Consider the following 14,906-nt stretch of genomic DNA (forward strand, 5'->3'; position numbering starts at 1 on the left):
CAGCAACACTTGGGACTTCTGCACAGATTCTGTCAGACCCGACAGACAGTAAATCTCAGTAAGACAAAATAATGGTGTTCAAAAAAGGTCCCGTCGCCAGGACCAAAAATACAAATTCCATCTAGACACTGTTCCACACAAAAAAACTATACATACCTCGGCCTAAACATCAGCACCACAGGTAACTTCTACCACGGTGTGAGCGAGCTGGGAGACAACGCAAGAACGGACTTCTATGTCATCAAAAGGAACATAAAATTCTAGATAAAATCAAATTCAATTTTATTAGTCACATGCCCCGAACACAACAACAACTTACAGTGAAAATGCTTACTGACAAGCCCTTAACCAACAATGCAGTTTAAAAAAAATATAACTAACAATAAGAAACAAAAGTAACAAGTAATTAAAGAGCAGCAGTAAAATAACAATAGCGAGGCTGGGGGGGTACTTGTACAGAGTCAATGTGCGGGGGCACCAGTTAGTCGAAGTAATTGAGGTAATATGTACATGTAGGTGGAGTTATTAAAATGACTATGCGTAGATGATAACAACAAATAGTGGCAGTGGTGTAGAAGGGGGGGGGGGGACAATGCAAATAGTCTGGGTAGCCATTTGATTAGATGTTCAGGAGTCTTATGGCTTAGGGATAGAAGCTGTTTAGAAGCCTCTTGGACCTAGACTTGGCGCTCCGGGTACCGCTTGCCGTGCGGTAGCAGAGAGAACAGTCTATGACTAGGGTGGATGGAGTCTTTCACAATTGTTAGGGCCTTCCTCTGACACTGCCTGGTCTCCCGCCTGTCCGGCGCTGCCCGGAATCTCCCGCCTGTCGGGCGCTGCCGGAATCTCCCGTCCATTCGGGACCCATGGCTAGGGTCCCCAGTCGGAGGTCGGCAGGCGAGGGTCGCTGCTCGTAAAGAGGCCACGGGGGCGGTTGAGGAGGCGGACAAAAACTGTGGTGAAGTGGGGTCCATGTCCCGCGCCAGAGCCGCCACCACAGACAGACGCCCACCCAGACCCTCCCCTATAGGTTCAGGGGCCGGAGTCTGCACCTTTGGGGGGGAGGTACTGTCACGTTCTGACCTTTATTTTCCTTTGTTTTGTCTTTATTTAGTATGGTCAGGGCGTGAGTTGGGGTGGGCAGTCTGTGTGTTTTTCTATGTTTGGTTTCTGTGTTCGACCTAGTATGGTTCTCAATCAGAGGCAGGTGTCGTTAGTTGTCTCTGATTGAGAATCATACTTAGGTAGCTTTTTTCCCACCTGTGTTTCGTGGGTGTTTGTTTCCGTATGAGTGTTTGTCATTTATTGTAGTGTTCTGAGTTTTAATTAAATATCATCATGAACACTTCCCACGCTGCGCTTTGGTCCGATCCTTACTCCTCCTCAGACGAAGAGGAGGAAATCCGTTACACCATCGTTCATCCATATATTTATATGTACATATTCTTATTCCATCCCTTTACATTTGTGTGTTTTAGGTAGTTGTTGTGAATTTGTTAGATTACATGCTAGATATTACTGCACTGTCGGAACTAGAAGCACAAGCATTTCGCTACACTTGCGTTAACTACTGCTAACCATGTGTATGTGACCAATAAAATTTGAATTTGAAATTTGATCAAACACCTTTGGGATGAATTGGAACGCCGACTGCGAGCCAGGCCTAATCGCCCAACATCAGTGCCCGACCTCACTAATGCTCTTGTGACTGAATGGAAGCAAGTCCCCGCAGCAATGTTCCATCAGCTAGTGGAAAGCCTTCCCAGAAGAGTGGAGGCTGTTTTAGCAGCAAAGGGGGGACCAACTCCATATTAATGCCCATGATTTCGGAATGAGACGTTTGACGAGCAGGTGTCCACATACCAGTGCAGTGTAGAGAGAGAGAGAGAGAGAGATAGATAGATAGATAGATAGATAGATAGATAGATAGATAGATAGATAGATAGATAGATAGATAGATAGATAGATAGATAGATAGATAGATAGATAGATAGATAGATAAATAGATAGATAGATAGATAGATAGCCAGAGAGATAGATAGACAGAGAGAGAGAGAGAGATACAGAGAGATTGACAGAGAGATAGACAGAGAGATAGAGAGATACAACGAGATACAGAGAGACACAGAGAGATCAGGTTAAGGAGGGATACAGAGATGAGGTTTTATATATGCCTGTAATTAGCCTGAGTCTCTGCTGGCTCATTCTGTTTCCGTAGATGAGAGGTCTGATGAAAGAGAGGTCTGATGAAAGATTTAGCACCACAGAGAGATCAGGTTAAGGAGGGATACAGAGCTGAGGTTTTATATATGCCTGTAATTAGCCTGAGTCTCTGCTGGCTCATTCTGTTTCCGCAGATGAGAGGTCTGATGAAAGAGAGGTCTGATGAAAGATTTAGCACCAGATACACAGGAGGGCCTGCTTGATACTTTAAATATTAAACGATCCGGGTTAACCACAATATCAGTCAGATTCAGGCTCACCTTGGAAAGGGAGAGAGAAGATAGCAAAGAGAGAGATGTATAAATTAGACTGGGGTAGGAATAGAGCCTTGTGGAACACCTTTTCCTTAGAGATGCCATCAGAAACAACGTAATTAAGATGCCTAGTGTGTAGGTTTGTCTTTTCAGTGCAAATGTTCTTAAACTATATCCTTCCATAAAGCTTCTACATTATAAATCTACTAGAAGGATGGATGCCATTTAATTTTTTCACTAATAGGCCATATGTATGCTTGTCTATAGAATTCATATTTCCATTACAGTGTGAGTTTAAGACAAAGGACATTTCTGTTCCCAGAGGCAGCATGAAACTGTATATTATAACTCAGAAATACACCTTCCGCTATGCAGATAGAAGTAGAAGATGGAAACCCCCACTGATAGGCTCTGTTCAAAAAGAAAATGTCTCTGTTCAAAAAAAAATGTCTCTGTTCAATAAGAAAATGTCTCTGTTCAATAATAAAATTGCTCTGTTTAATAATAAAATTGTTCTTGAAAATAATAAAAAGGCTCTGTTCAATATGAAAAAGGCTAGGTTCAATAATAAAATGGCTCTGTTCAATAATAAAATGGCTCCGTTCAATAATGAAATGGCTCTGAGCCACTTTACCTAGATGGTTGATCTGACAAAAATGACCTAAATCTTGAAAATGACCTAAATCTTGAAGTTCAGATGGGACCCTTTAAAAGGGAGAGAGAAGGAGGGAAAGAGAGAGAGAGAGAGAAAGAGAGAGAGAGAGAGAGAGAGTGAGAGAGAAAGAGAGAGAGAGAGACAGAGAGAGAGACAGAGAGAGAGAGAGAGAGAGAGAGAGAGAGAGAGAGAGAGAGAGAGAGAGAGAGAGAGAGAGAGAGAGAGAGAGAGAGAGAGAGAGAGAGAGAGAGAGAGAGAGAGAGAGAGAGAGAGAGACTGTAGATAAAAAGATAGAGTTGTGGGAAAGTTATATGTCAGCAGGGAGGGTGCTGATATGAGTGTCTGGCCATGCAGAAAAGATGAACGCAGTCTCTCTGTGCCCTAGAAATGCCAGCAGGCATCTTTTATTGAACGCAGTTTGGCTGAGTGGAGGAGAACAGAGAGAGATGAGAGGAGGGGGGTGATAACTCAACTGTTTCAATTTCATGTCAGAAGGAAAACAGTGGGACCATAATCATAAAACGTAATTAAAAATCTGTGGTTTTTTTTTTTTGCTCACATTTCCACCCACATTCACACGCATGCCCTCATGCACACACCAACACACATGGAAAGTGGTCGGTTCCTAACGGGAGAACGTTTCTGTACCGGGACGTTCAGATGGGACTCAAATTGACAACAGAGAAACGGTGATAAGTTTAAACAGACAATTCATCTGGGTATAACGTATACTGAATGAAATATACACAAAAAGCTTTTTTTTCTCTCAAATTCTTGTTTACATTACCATGTTAGTGAGCATTTCTCATTTGCCAAGATAATCTAGCCGTACCAGTCCAGGACCTCCACATCTGGCTTCTTCACCTGGGGGGGGGGGGGGGGGGGGGGGGGGGGGGGGCTGCTGCTGAGGAGTATTTCTGTCTGTAATAAAGCCCTTTTGTGGAGGAAAAACTCATTCTGATTGGCTGGGCCTGATTGGCCTGGGAGGGCAAAGGCCCACCCACTGGGGAGCCAGGCCCACCCATGGCTGCGGCCCCTGCCCAGTCATGTGAAATCCATAGATTAGGGCATAATGAATTTTTTTTTCAACTGACTAATTTTCTTCTATTATCAGTAGAATCTTGTAAATAGTTGCATGTTGTGTTTATATATTTTTTGTTTAGTATAGTTGACTTTCTTTACCAAAATAATGACAAGGGACCGTGAATATTGTCTATGTTTACTGAAATAGAAATAACTTTGATCATCACAAACAGTCAACTTCTCCGTAAAAGTTTCCTAAACTGAGATTTTTCCAGGGGATTGTTTTCAACTTCTTAATAATTGCTTAGAAAAAGATTCACCTAAAAGCCAAACTCCTTCAGACAATGATTGATACAGTGTCAACACACACACACACACACACGTACTACTCACCCTGGCAGAATCCTTGGGGGTGTAAGAACAGTCCAACTGGACAGCTAGTCCTGCAGTAGCCGTTGTTGAAGATGGCCAGGGGGGGGCAGGACGCACAGTCAGCCTGGGATGTACCTGAACACTCCTGGCAGGACGGGTGGCACCCTGGGGGGGGGTTTGGGGTATAGGTTAACAATAGTGTATCATCATCCAAAGGTCAAAGGTCAATGACTGTATTGATTTTTATTTATTATTAATTTATATCTATTTTATTGTATTTTGTATTTTATCAGCCACCTGGCTAGAGCTGTTAGAGTCGTTAGAGCCACTAGAGCCGCTAGAGCCGTTAGAGCCGTTAGAGCCGTTAGAGACGTTTAGAGCCAGTAGAGCCATTAGAGCCGTTAGAGCCGCTAACGGCCATTAGAGCCGTTAGAGCTGTTTAGAGCCGCTAGAGCCGCTAGAGCCGTTTAGAGGTTTACTTCTTCGATATAGGGGGCGCTCTTTTAATTTTGGGATAAAAAAACGTTCCCGTTTTAAACAAGATATTTTGACACGAAAAGATGCTCGACTATGCATATAATTGACAGCTTTGGAAAGAAAACACTCTGACATTTCCAAAACTGCAAAGATATTATCTGCGAGTGCCACACAACTGATGCTACAGGCGAAACCAAGATGACATTTCAAACAGGAAATGCCCCAGATTTTGAAGGCGCTGTGTTCCAATGTCTCCTTATTTGGCTGTGAATACGCCAGGAATGAGCCTACACTTTCTGTCGTTTCCCCAAGGTGTCTGCAGCATTGTGACGTATTTGTCACAGGTGTCACAGGTGCTCGCTTGGTGTCCTCCGTCGAAATTATTGCGTAATCTCCAGCTGCGTGTATTTTTCCATTTGCTTCCGAGGAGAAACCCAACTGCCACAAATTATTTATCATCGAATAGATACGTGAAAAACACCTTGAGGATTGATTCTAAACAACGTTTGCCATGTTTCTATCGATATTATGGAGTTAATTTGGAAAAAAGTTTGGCGTTGTAATGACTGAATTTTCTGATTTTTTTCTTAGCCAAACGTGATGAAAAAAACGGAGCGATTTCTCCTACACAAATAATATTTTTGGAAAAACTGAACATTTGCTATCTAACTGAGAGTCTCCTCATTGAAAACATCCGAAGTTCTTCAAAGGTAAATTATTTTATTTGAATGCTTTTCTTGTTTTTGTGAAAATGTTGCCTGCTGAATGCTAGGCTAAATGCTATGCTAGGCTATCAATACTCTTACACAAATGCTTGTGTAGCTATGGTCGAAAAGCATATTTTGAAAATCTGAGATGACAGTGTTGTTAACAAAAGGCTAAGCTTGTGAGTGAATATATTTATTTCATTTCATTTGAGATTTTCATAAATAGTTAACGTTGCGTTATGGTAATGAGCTTGAGGCTATGATTACGCTCCCGGATACGGGATTGCTCGACGCAAGAAGTTAAGTGCCTTGCTCAAGGGCACAACAGTAGTGGATGGCAGCTGAGTTTTGACCTCAGGGATTCTCATGTGAACGGGAAGAGCATCATTCGGGTCCCTCTTTGAGGAGTAGTATCTGCTGGTGTCATTCCTACTACCTCAGAAACCATTCGATAACCAGATGGTTGGTCAGACAATTGGTTGCTTAGAAAACCAGGCAAAACTAGATACAATCGTTTCCTTCAAATTTCCCAAAATTATTATTGTCCAAAACAGAGACAATAAACCTTCCCATCCGTAGAGGACAGACAGCAGAGATATTAAGCAGATATAAGACAGTTCGCAGGAGGGTCAAATTAGGTTTGAGATGGCAAACAAGGCTTTGCTAATGTGTTGCAGATTGAAGTGACTCCACATTGCAGCCTTCTGTTAATATAATTAAATTGAAGAGTCTTAGGAGAAAGCTGTTACAGCACCGGACTGTGACTTTGTCTGTGTTCCAAATGACACCCTATTCAGCTCCCATATCGCTCTGGTTAAAAGTAGTGCACTATATAGGGAACAGGGTTCCATAGGGCTCTGTTAAAAGTAGTGTACTATATAGGGAACAGGGTTCCATAGGGCTCTGTTAAAAGTAGTGCACTATATAGGGAACAGGGTCCCATATCGCTCTGGTTAAAAGTAGTGCACTATATAGGGAACAGGGTTCCATATCGCCCTGGTAAAAGTAGTGCACTACATAGGGAACAGGGTTCCATAGGGCTCTGTTAAAAGTAGTGCACTACATAGGGAACAGGGTTCCATAGGGCTCTGTTAAAAGTAGTGCACTACATAGGGAACAGGGTTCCATAGGGCTCTGTTAAAAGTAGTGCACTACATAGGGAATAGCATGTCGTCCTTACTTAAAGTACATCAGACTCTTCAAAAAGGAGAAGCAGTTGACCAGAAAACGTCTGAACTGCCGAAGGACTATCCACAGTTACTGAACATGTTTTCTCTCACAAATATGATGTTTCTCTCCATTATTTTTTATTCAGCCTCTGGGAAATGCCCGCTGAATGTCTTTTTTGTTGTTGTTGACATTCGTTATTGAAGGAATAAATCGTATCGACGACTGGCATAGCTTTTCCGTGCTAAACGCTACAATAGCAAACTACGACGGTTTCTTCAACAGCTAGAAGCACTAGGTTGTCCATTTTTTAATCCATTGATGGGTAAAAACAAAAACAGGATGATCAAAGAGCCCAAACAAATAGGGAATTACACAATATTTTTGTATTCAAATTATAATTTGAGACGGGTTCCCTTTCCTCTCATTTGCTTCTTTAAGTGACTGGGTTTGAAAACGTGGGTCTCCTGTGTGTGAGTTCATGTGTGGGGTGGACAGTGTTGGTTGCCCAGGTAATGGAATGCAGACACATTGTAAAAGGTAGGTGTGTGTGCACGTGCGTGTGCGTGCGTGAGCGTGCTTGCGTGTGTGCGTAGAAAAAGGTCTCCTTACCTTGGCAGGTGTTGTCCTGGACGGTGTGTCCTGGGGGACATCTGGAGACGCACTGGCCTTCCTGGAGGACGTAGGGCGGGGAACAGGAAGTACAGTTCTGACTACTTCCTCCTGTGCACTGTAAACAGGAAGTGTGGCATTCTGAAATGGACCCAAGAGAGAGAAAAGAGGTGGATTTAGGTTTGTGACATTGAAACGTAAGCCCATTGATACAGCATTACAAGTCTCCATGAATATACAGACACACTACTACATATGCTGTGGTCTTGTGACAAACTGACACCATTTTGGGATAATGTACAGTACCAGTCAAAAGTTTGGACACACCTACTCATTCAAGGGTTTTTTCTTCATTTTTACTATTTTCTACATTGTAGAATTATAGTGAAGACATCAAAACTATGAAATAACACATATGGAATCAAGTAGTAACCAAAAAAGTGCTCAAACAAATCTAAATATATGTTATATTTGAGATTCTTCAAAGTAGCCACCCTTTGCCTTGATGACAGCTTTGCACATTCTTGACATTCTCTCAACCAGGAATGCATTTCAATTAACAGGTGTGCCTTGTTAAGAGATAATGTAGATTTAATTGCTGCAAAAAACTGTATAGCCTCGTACAGTACAGCCTCGTACTGTATAGCCTCGTACTGTATAGTCTCATACTGGAAAGCCTCGTACTGGAAAGCCTCGTACTGGAAAGCCTCGTACTGGAAAGCCTCGTACTGGAAAGCCTCGTACTGCAAAGCCTCGTACAGTACAGCCTCGTACTGTATAGCCTCTTACTGTATAGTCTCGTACTGGAAAGCCTCGTACTGGAAAGCCTCGTACTGGAAAGCCTCGTACTGTATAGCCTCGTACTGGAAAGCCTCGTACTGGAAAGCCTCGTACTGGAAAGCCTCGTACTGGAAAGCCTCGTACTGGAAAGCCTCGTACTGTATAACCTCATACTATATAGCCTTGTACTGTATAACCTCATACTATATAGCCTCGTACTGTATAACCTCATACTATATAGCCTCGTACAGTATAACCTCATACTATATAGCCTCGTACAGTATAACCTCATACTATATAGCCTCGTACTGTACAGAGACATACACAGGGAAAACATAGGCGTTTTGATTTGTTGTTTATATTTTCGTGTTCTGATTGAAAAAATAAATTATACATCTATATATATAAAAACACATGTCTCTATGTGTATGTCTCTCTGTGTATGTCTTCCTGTGTATGTCTTCCTGTGTATGTCTCTCTGTGTATGTCTCTCTGTGTATGTCTTCCTGTGTGTCTCTCTTTGTGTGTCTCTCTCTGTGTGTCTCTCTCTGTGTATGTCTCCCTGTGTATGTCTCTCTGTGTGTCTCTCTCTGTGTATGTCTCCCTGTGTATGTCTCTCTGTGTATGTCTCTCTGTGTATGTCTCTCTGTGTATGTCTCCCTGTGTATGTCTCCCTGTGTATGTCTCTCTGTGTATGTCCCTCTGTGTGTCTCTCTCTGTGTATGTCTCCCTGTGTATATCTCCCTGTGTATGTCTCCCTGTGTATGTCTTCCTGTGTATGTCTCCCTGTGTGTATGTCTCTCTGTGTATGTCTCTCTGTGTATGTCTTCCTGTGTATGTCTCTCTGTGTATGTCTTCCTGTGTATGTCTTCCTGTGTATGTCTCTCTGTGTATGTCTTCCTGTGTGTCTCTCTCTGTGTGTCTCTCTCTGTGTATGTCTCCCTGTGTATGTCTCTCTGTGTGTCTCTCTCTGTGTATGTCTCTCTGTGTATGTCTCTCTGTGTATGTCTCCCTGTGTATGTCTCTCTGTGTATGTCTCTCTGTGTATGTCTCTCTGTGTGTCTCTCTCTGTGTATGTCTCTCTGTGTATGTCTCTCTGTGTATGTCTTCCTGTGTATGTCTCTCTGTGTATGTCTTCCTGTGTATGTCTTCCTGTGTATGTCTCTCTGTGTATGTCTTCCTGTGTGTCTCTCTCTGTGTGTCTCTCTCTGTGTATGTCTCCCTGTGTATGTCTCTCTGTGTGTCTCTCTCTGTGTATGTCTCTCTGTGTATGTCTCTCTGTGTATGTCTCCCTGTGTATGTCTCTCTGTGTATGTCTCTCTGTGTATGTCTCTCTGTGTGTCTCTCTCTGTGTATGTCTCCCTGTGTATATCTCCCTGTGTATGTCTCTCTGTGTATGTCTCCCTGTGTATGTCTCTCTGTGTATGTCTCTATGTGTATGTCTCTCTGTGTATGTCTCTCTGTGTATGTCTTCCTGTGTATGTCTCTCTGTGTATGTCTCTCTGTGTATGTCTCTCTGTGTATGTCTCTCTGTGTATGTCTCTCTGTGTATGTCTCCCTGTGTATGTCTTCCTGTGTATGTCTTCCTCTGTATGTCTCCCTGTTTATGTCTCTCTGTGTATGTCTCCCGGTGTATGTCTCTCTGTGAATGTCTCCCTGTGTATGTCTCTCTGTGTATGTCTTCCTGTTCTCTGTGTATGTCTCTCTGTGAATGTCTCCCTGTGTATGTCTCTCTGTGTATGTCTCCCTGTGTATGTCTCTCTGTGTATGTCTCCCTGTGTATGTCTCTCTGTGTATGTCTCTCTGTGTATGTCTCCCGGTGTATGTCTCTCTGTGAATGTCTCCCTGTGTATGTCTCTCTGTGTATGTCTCCCTGTTTATGTCTCTCTGTGTATGTCTCCCTGTGTATGTCTCCCTGTGTATGTCTCCCTGTGTATGTCTCTCTGTGTATGTCTTCCTGTGTATGTCTCTCTGTGTGTCTCTCTCTGTGTATGTCTCTCTGTGTGTCTCTCTCTGTGTATGTCTCTCTGTGTACACTATGTCTCTCTGTGTATGTCTCCCTGTGTACAGTGCCTTGCGAAAGTATTCGGCCCCTTTAAACTTTGCGACCTTTTGCCACATTTCAGGCTTCAAACAAAAAGATATAAAACTGTATTTGCACAGTGCTCCTTGGGATGTTTAAAGCTTGGGAAATCTTTTTGTATCCAAATCCGGCTTTAAACTTCTTCACAACAGTATCTCGGACCTGCCTGGTGTGTTCCTTGTTCTTCATGATGCTCTCTGCGCTTTTAACGGACCTCTGAGACTATCACAGTGCAGGTGCATTTATACGGAGACTTAATTACACACAGGTGGATTGTATTTATCATCATTAGTCATTTAGGTGTGTGTGGTGTGGTGTGTGTGGTGTGGTGTGTGTGGTGTGTGTGGTGTGGTGTGTGTGGTGTGGTGTGGTGTGTGTGGTGTGGTGTGGTGTGGTGTGTGTGGTGTGGTGTGGTGTGGTGTAGTGTGTGTGGTGTGGTGTGGTGTAGTGTAGTGTGGTGTGGTGTGGTGTGGTGTGTGTGGTGTGGTGTGTGTGGTGTGGTGTGGTGTGGTGTGGTGTGTGTGGTGTGGTGTGTGTGGTGTCGTGTGGTGTGTGTGGTGTGGTGTGGTGTGGTGTGATGTATGTGGTGTGGTGTGGTGTGGTGTGGTGTATTTGGTGTGGTGTGGTGTGGTGTGGTGTGGTGTGTGTGGTGTGGTGTGGTGTGTGTGGTGTGGTGTGTGTGGTGTGGTGTGTGTGGTGTGGTGTGGTGTGGTGTGGTGTGTGTGGTGTGGCGTGGTGTGGTGTATGTGGTGTGGTGTGGTGTGGTGTGGTGTGTGTGGTGTGGTGTGTGTGGTGTGGCGTGGTGTGGTGTATGTGGTGTGGTGTGGTGTGGTGTGTGTGGTGTGGTGTGGTGTGGTGTGGTGGGGTGTGTGTGGTGTGGTGTGATGTGGTGTGGTGTGGTGTGTGTGGTGTGGTGTGGTGTGGTGTATGTGGTGTGGTGTGGTGTGGTGTGGTGTGGTGTATTTGGTGTGGTGTGGTGTGGTGTGGTGTGGTGTGTGTGGTGTGGTGTGGTGTGGTGTGTGTGGTGTGGTGTGGTGTATGTGGTGTGGTGTGGTGTGGTGTATGTGGTGTGGTGTGGTGTGGTGTGTGTGGTGTGGTGTGTGTGGTGTGGTGTGGTGTATGTGGTGTGGTGTGGTGTGGTGTGTGTGGTGTGGTGTGGTGTGATGTGGTGTGGTGTGGTGTGGTGTGTGTGGTGTGGTGTGGTGTGATGTGGTGTGGTGTGGTGTGGTGTGTGTGGTGTGGTGTGGTGTGGTGTGGTGTATGTGGTGTGGTGTGGTGTGGTGTGGTGTGGTGTGTGTGTTTGTGGTGTGGTGTGGTGTGGTGTGGTGTATGTGGTGTGGTGTGGTGTGGTGTGGTGTGATGTGTGTGGTGTGGTGTGATGTGGTGTGGTGTGGTGTGGTGTGGTGTGGTGTGTGTGGTGTGGTGTGGTGTGGTGTGGTGTGTGTGGTGTGGTGTGTTGTGGTGTATGTGGTGTGGTGTGGTGTGGTGTGGTGTGGTGTGTGTGGTGTGGTGTGGTGTGGTGTGGTGTGTGTGGTGTGGTGTGGTGTGGTGTGGTGTGGTGTGGTGTGGTGTGGTGTGGTGTGTGTGGTGTGGTGTGGTGTGGTGTGGTGTGGTGTGGTGTGGTGTGGTGTGGTGTGTGTGGTGTGGTGTGGTGTGGTGTGGTGTGGTGTGGTGTGTGTGGTGTGGTGTGGTGTGGTGTGGTGTGGTGTGTGTGGTGTGGTGTGGTGTGGTGTGTGTGGTGTGGTGTGGTGTGGTGTGGTGTGGTGTGTGTGGTGTGGTGTGGTGTGGTGTGGCTTTTCCCTTTCCAGACCAGTATTTACTTTTTAGTCTTAAATATGAAAACTAAAATATTCACAATCGCCAATTTTCATAAATTGTAGTTCTGCTCGTTTGAATTTCTCCATTTTAGTGCAGTGATTTCGGCAATTTCTTTGGACCTTTGATTCATTATTTTCCTGTTTTAGGTGTGGTGCTATTAGAAGTATTTGTGATCCTTTAATTCCTCCCCAAATATTTTTTGAATGGTTTTTGGGATGGTGCCAGGTTTCTTCCAGACTTGGCATTATGGCCAAAGTGTTCAGTCTTGGTTTAATCAGACAAGAGAATCTTGTTTCTGATGGTCTGAGTGCCTTTTTGGTGTCTTTTGGCAAACTCCAAGTGGGCTGTCATGTACCTTTTACTGAGGAGTGGCTTCCGTCTTACCATTATACCATAAAGGCCTGATTGGTGGAGTGCTTCAGAGATGGTTGTCCTTCTGGAAGTTTCTCCCATCTCTACAGAGGAACTCTGGAGCTCTGTCAGAGTGACCATTGAGTTCTTGGTCACCTCTCTGACCAAGGCCCTTCTCCCCCGTTTACTCAGTTTGGCCGGGCGGCTCTAGGAAGAGTCTTGCTGGTTCCATACATCTTCCATTTATGAATGATGGAGGCCACTGTGTTCTTGGGGACCTTCAATGCTGCAGACTTTTTTTGGTAACCTTCCCCAGATCTGTGCCTCGACACAATCCTGTCTGGGAGCTCTCAATTCCTTCGACCTCATGGTTTGGTTTTTGCTCTGACAGGCACTGACAACTCTAGGACCTTTATATAGACAGGTGTGAGATGTTCCAAATCATGTCTAATCAATTGAATTTTCCACAGGTGGACTCCAATCAAGTTGTCGAAACATCTCAAGGATAATCAATGGAAACAGGATGCATCTAAACTCAATGTAGAGTCTCATAGCAAAAGGGTCTGCTATTTTATTTGTGTATTATTTGCAAAAATAATGTCTAAAACCCTGATTATGGGATGTTGTGTGTAGATTGATGATTTTAAAAAACAAGTATTTACTCCATTTTATAATGAGGCTGTAACGTTACACAATGTGCGAAAAGTCAAAGGGTCAGAAAACTTTCCCAAGACTCTGTATGTGTTAGTTTGTATAGTAGGTTTAATGATGATAGTGTGTGAACCCCCCTCACACACACACACACACACACACACACATTCCACTCCCCCCCCACACACACACACACAGGGAAAGCTGCTGTGTTCTAACACAACTATTCCCCCCCACACCTTCCACCCCCCCCACACCCCCCACCACAGGGAAAACACTACTGCTATGTTCTAACACAGCTACCCCCCCCCCCCACCCCACACACACCTCCCCCCCCCCCCCCCCCCCCCCCACACACACACACCTTCCACCCCCCCCCCCCCCCCCCCACCACTCTCTACTTGCCTCTGCATGTGTGTTGTGTGTCCAGGTAGAATGGGGCAGGGCATTGGGCCACACACACTCCGTGAGGTAGTGGTGTGTGAGGCGGACTGGTCCGTGGCTGCAGGGCCTGCTCTGGTTTCAGACACCTCAGACAGTCAGAGGACAGGGGACCCACACATGTCCTACAGGATGGGTGGCAGTCTGACGGGACAGAGAACAAACTAAGTCCAACTTTAAAAAATATATTTTTAAAAAGCACTCACACACACAACCTGCAGGATGAGTGGCAGGAATGGTGTGTATATACAGTACATGAATGGAGAAATGAAAGCAGCACTATAGTAGCCCAGACATAGTGAAACCCAGCTATACAACTGGGATATAACGCTCTGTATAATGCTCTGTATAATACTCTGTATAATGCTCTTTATAATGCTCTATATAATGCTCTGTATAATACTCTGTATAATGCTCTTTATAATGCTCTATATAATGCTCTGTATAATGCGCTGTATAATGCTCTATATAATACTCTGTATAATGCTCTTTATAATGCTCTATATAATGCTCTGTATAATACTCTGTATAATGCTCTTTATAATGCTCTGTATAGTGCTCTATATAATGCTCTATATAATGCTCTATATATAGCTCTATATAATGCTCTATATATAGCTCTATATAATGCTCTATATAATGCTCTGTATAATGCTCTTTATAATGCTCTATATAATGCTCTGTATAATGCTCTGTATAATGCTCTATATAATGCTCTATATAATGCTCTGTATAATACTCTGTATAATGCTCTTTATAATGCTCTATATAATGCTCTGTATAATACTCTGTATAATGCTCTTTATAATGCTCTGTATAATGCCCTATATAATGCTCTATATAATGCTCTATATAATGCTCTATATATAGCTCTGTATAATGCTCTATATAATGCTCTGTATAATACTCTGTATAATGCTCTTTATAATGCTCTATATAATGCTCTGTATAATGCTCTGTATAATGCTCTATATAATGCTCTGTATAATGCTCTATATATAGCTCTATATAATGCTCTGTATAATGCTCTGTATAATGCTCTGTATAATGCTCTATATAATGCTCTATATAATGCTCTATATAATGCTCTGTATAATGCTCTGTATAATGCTCTATATAATGCTCTGTATAATGCTCTGTATAATGCTCTATATAATGCTCTGTATAATGCTCTATATATAGCTCTATATATAGCTCTATATAATGCTCTATATAATGCTCTATATAATGCTCTGTATAATGCTCTGTATAATGCTCTATATAATGCTCTATATAATGCTCTATATAATGCT

At 43.6% G+C, this 14,906-nt stretch overlaps 1 protein-coding gene across 1 annotated transcript in view; it reads right to left on the bottom strand.

Moving 5' to 3' along the window:
- The window catches only part of LOC139411884 (extracellular matrix organizing protein FRAS1-like), a 295,297-nt gene that overhangs the window by 144,778 nt on the left and 135,613 nt on the right, over nucleotides 1-14,906 (bottom strand). The window contains exons 17-19 of the mRNA XM_071158633.1: nucleotides 13,579-13,758; nucleotides 7,491-7,631; nucleotides 4,549-4,692 (exon numbers count right to left, since the gene is read on the bottom strand). Of these exons, the coding sequence (XP_071014734.1) occupies nucleotides 4,549-4,692; nucleotides 7,491-7,631; nucleotides 13,579-13,758 (465 nt within the window). The remainder of the gene's footprint in view (nucleotides 1-4,548; nucleotides 4,693-7,490; nucleotides 7,632-13,578; nucleotides 13,759-14,906) is intronic.

The sequence above is a fragment of the Oncorhynchus clarkii genome, chromosome 6, assembly GCF_045791955.1.
Source record: "Oncorhynchus clarkii lewisi isolate Uvic-CL-2024 chromosome 6, UVic_Ocla_1.0, whole genome shotgun sequence".
In the NCBI taxonomy this organism is placed as follows: domain Eukaryota; kingdom Metazoa; phylum Chordata; class Actinopteri; order Salmoniformes; family Salmonidae; genus Oncorhynchus; species Oncorhynchus clarkii.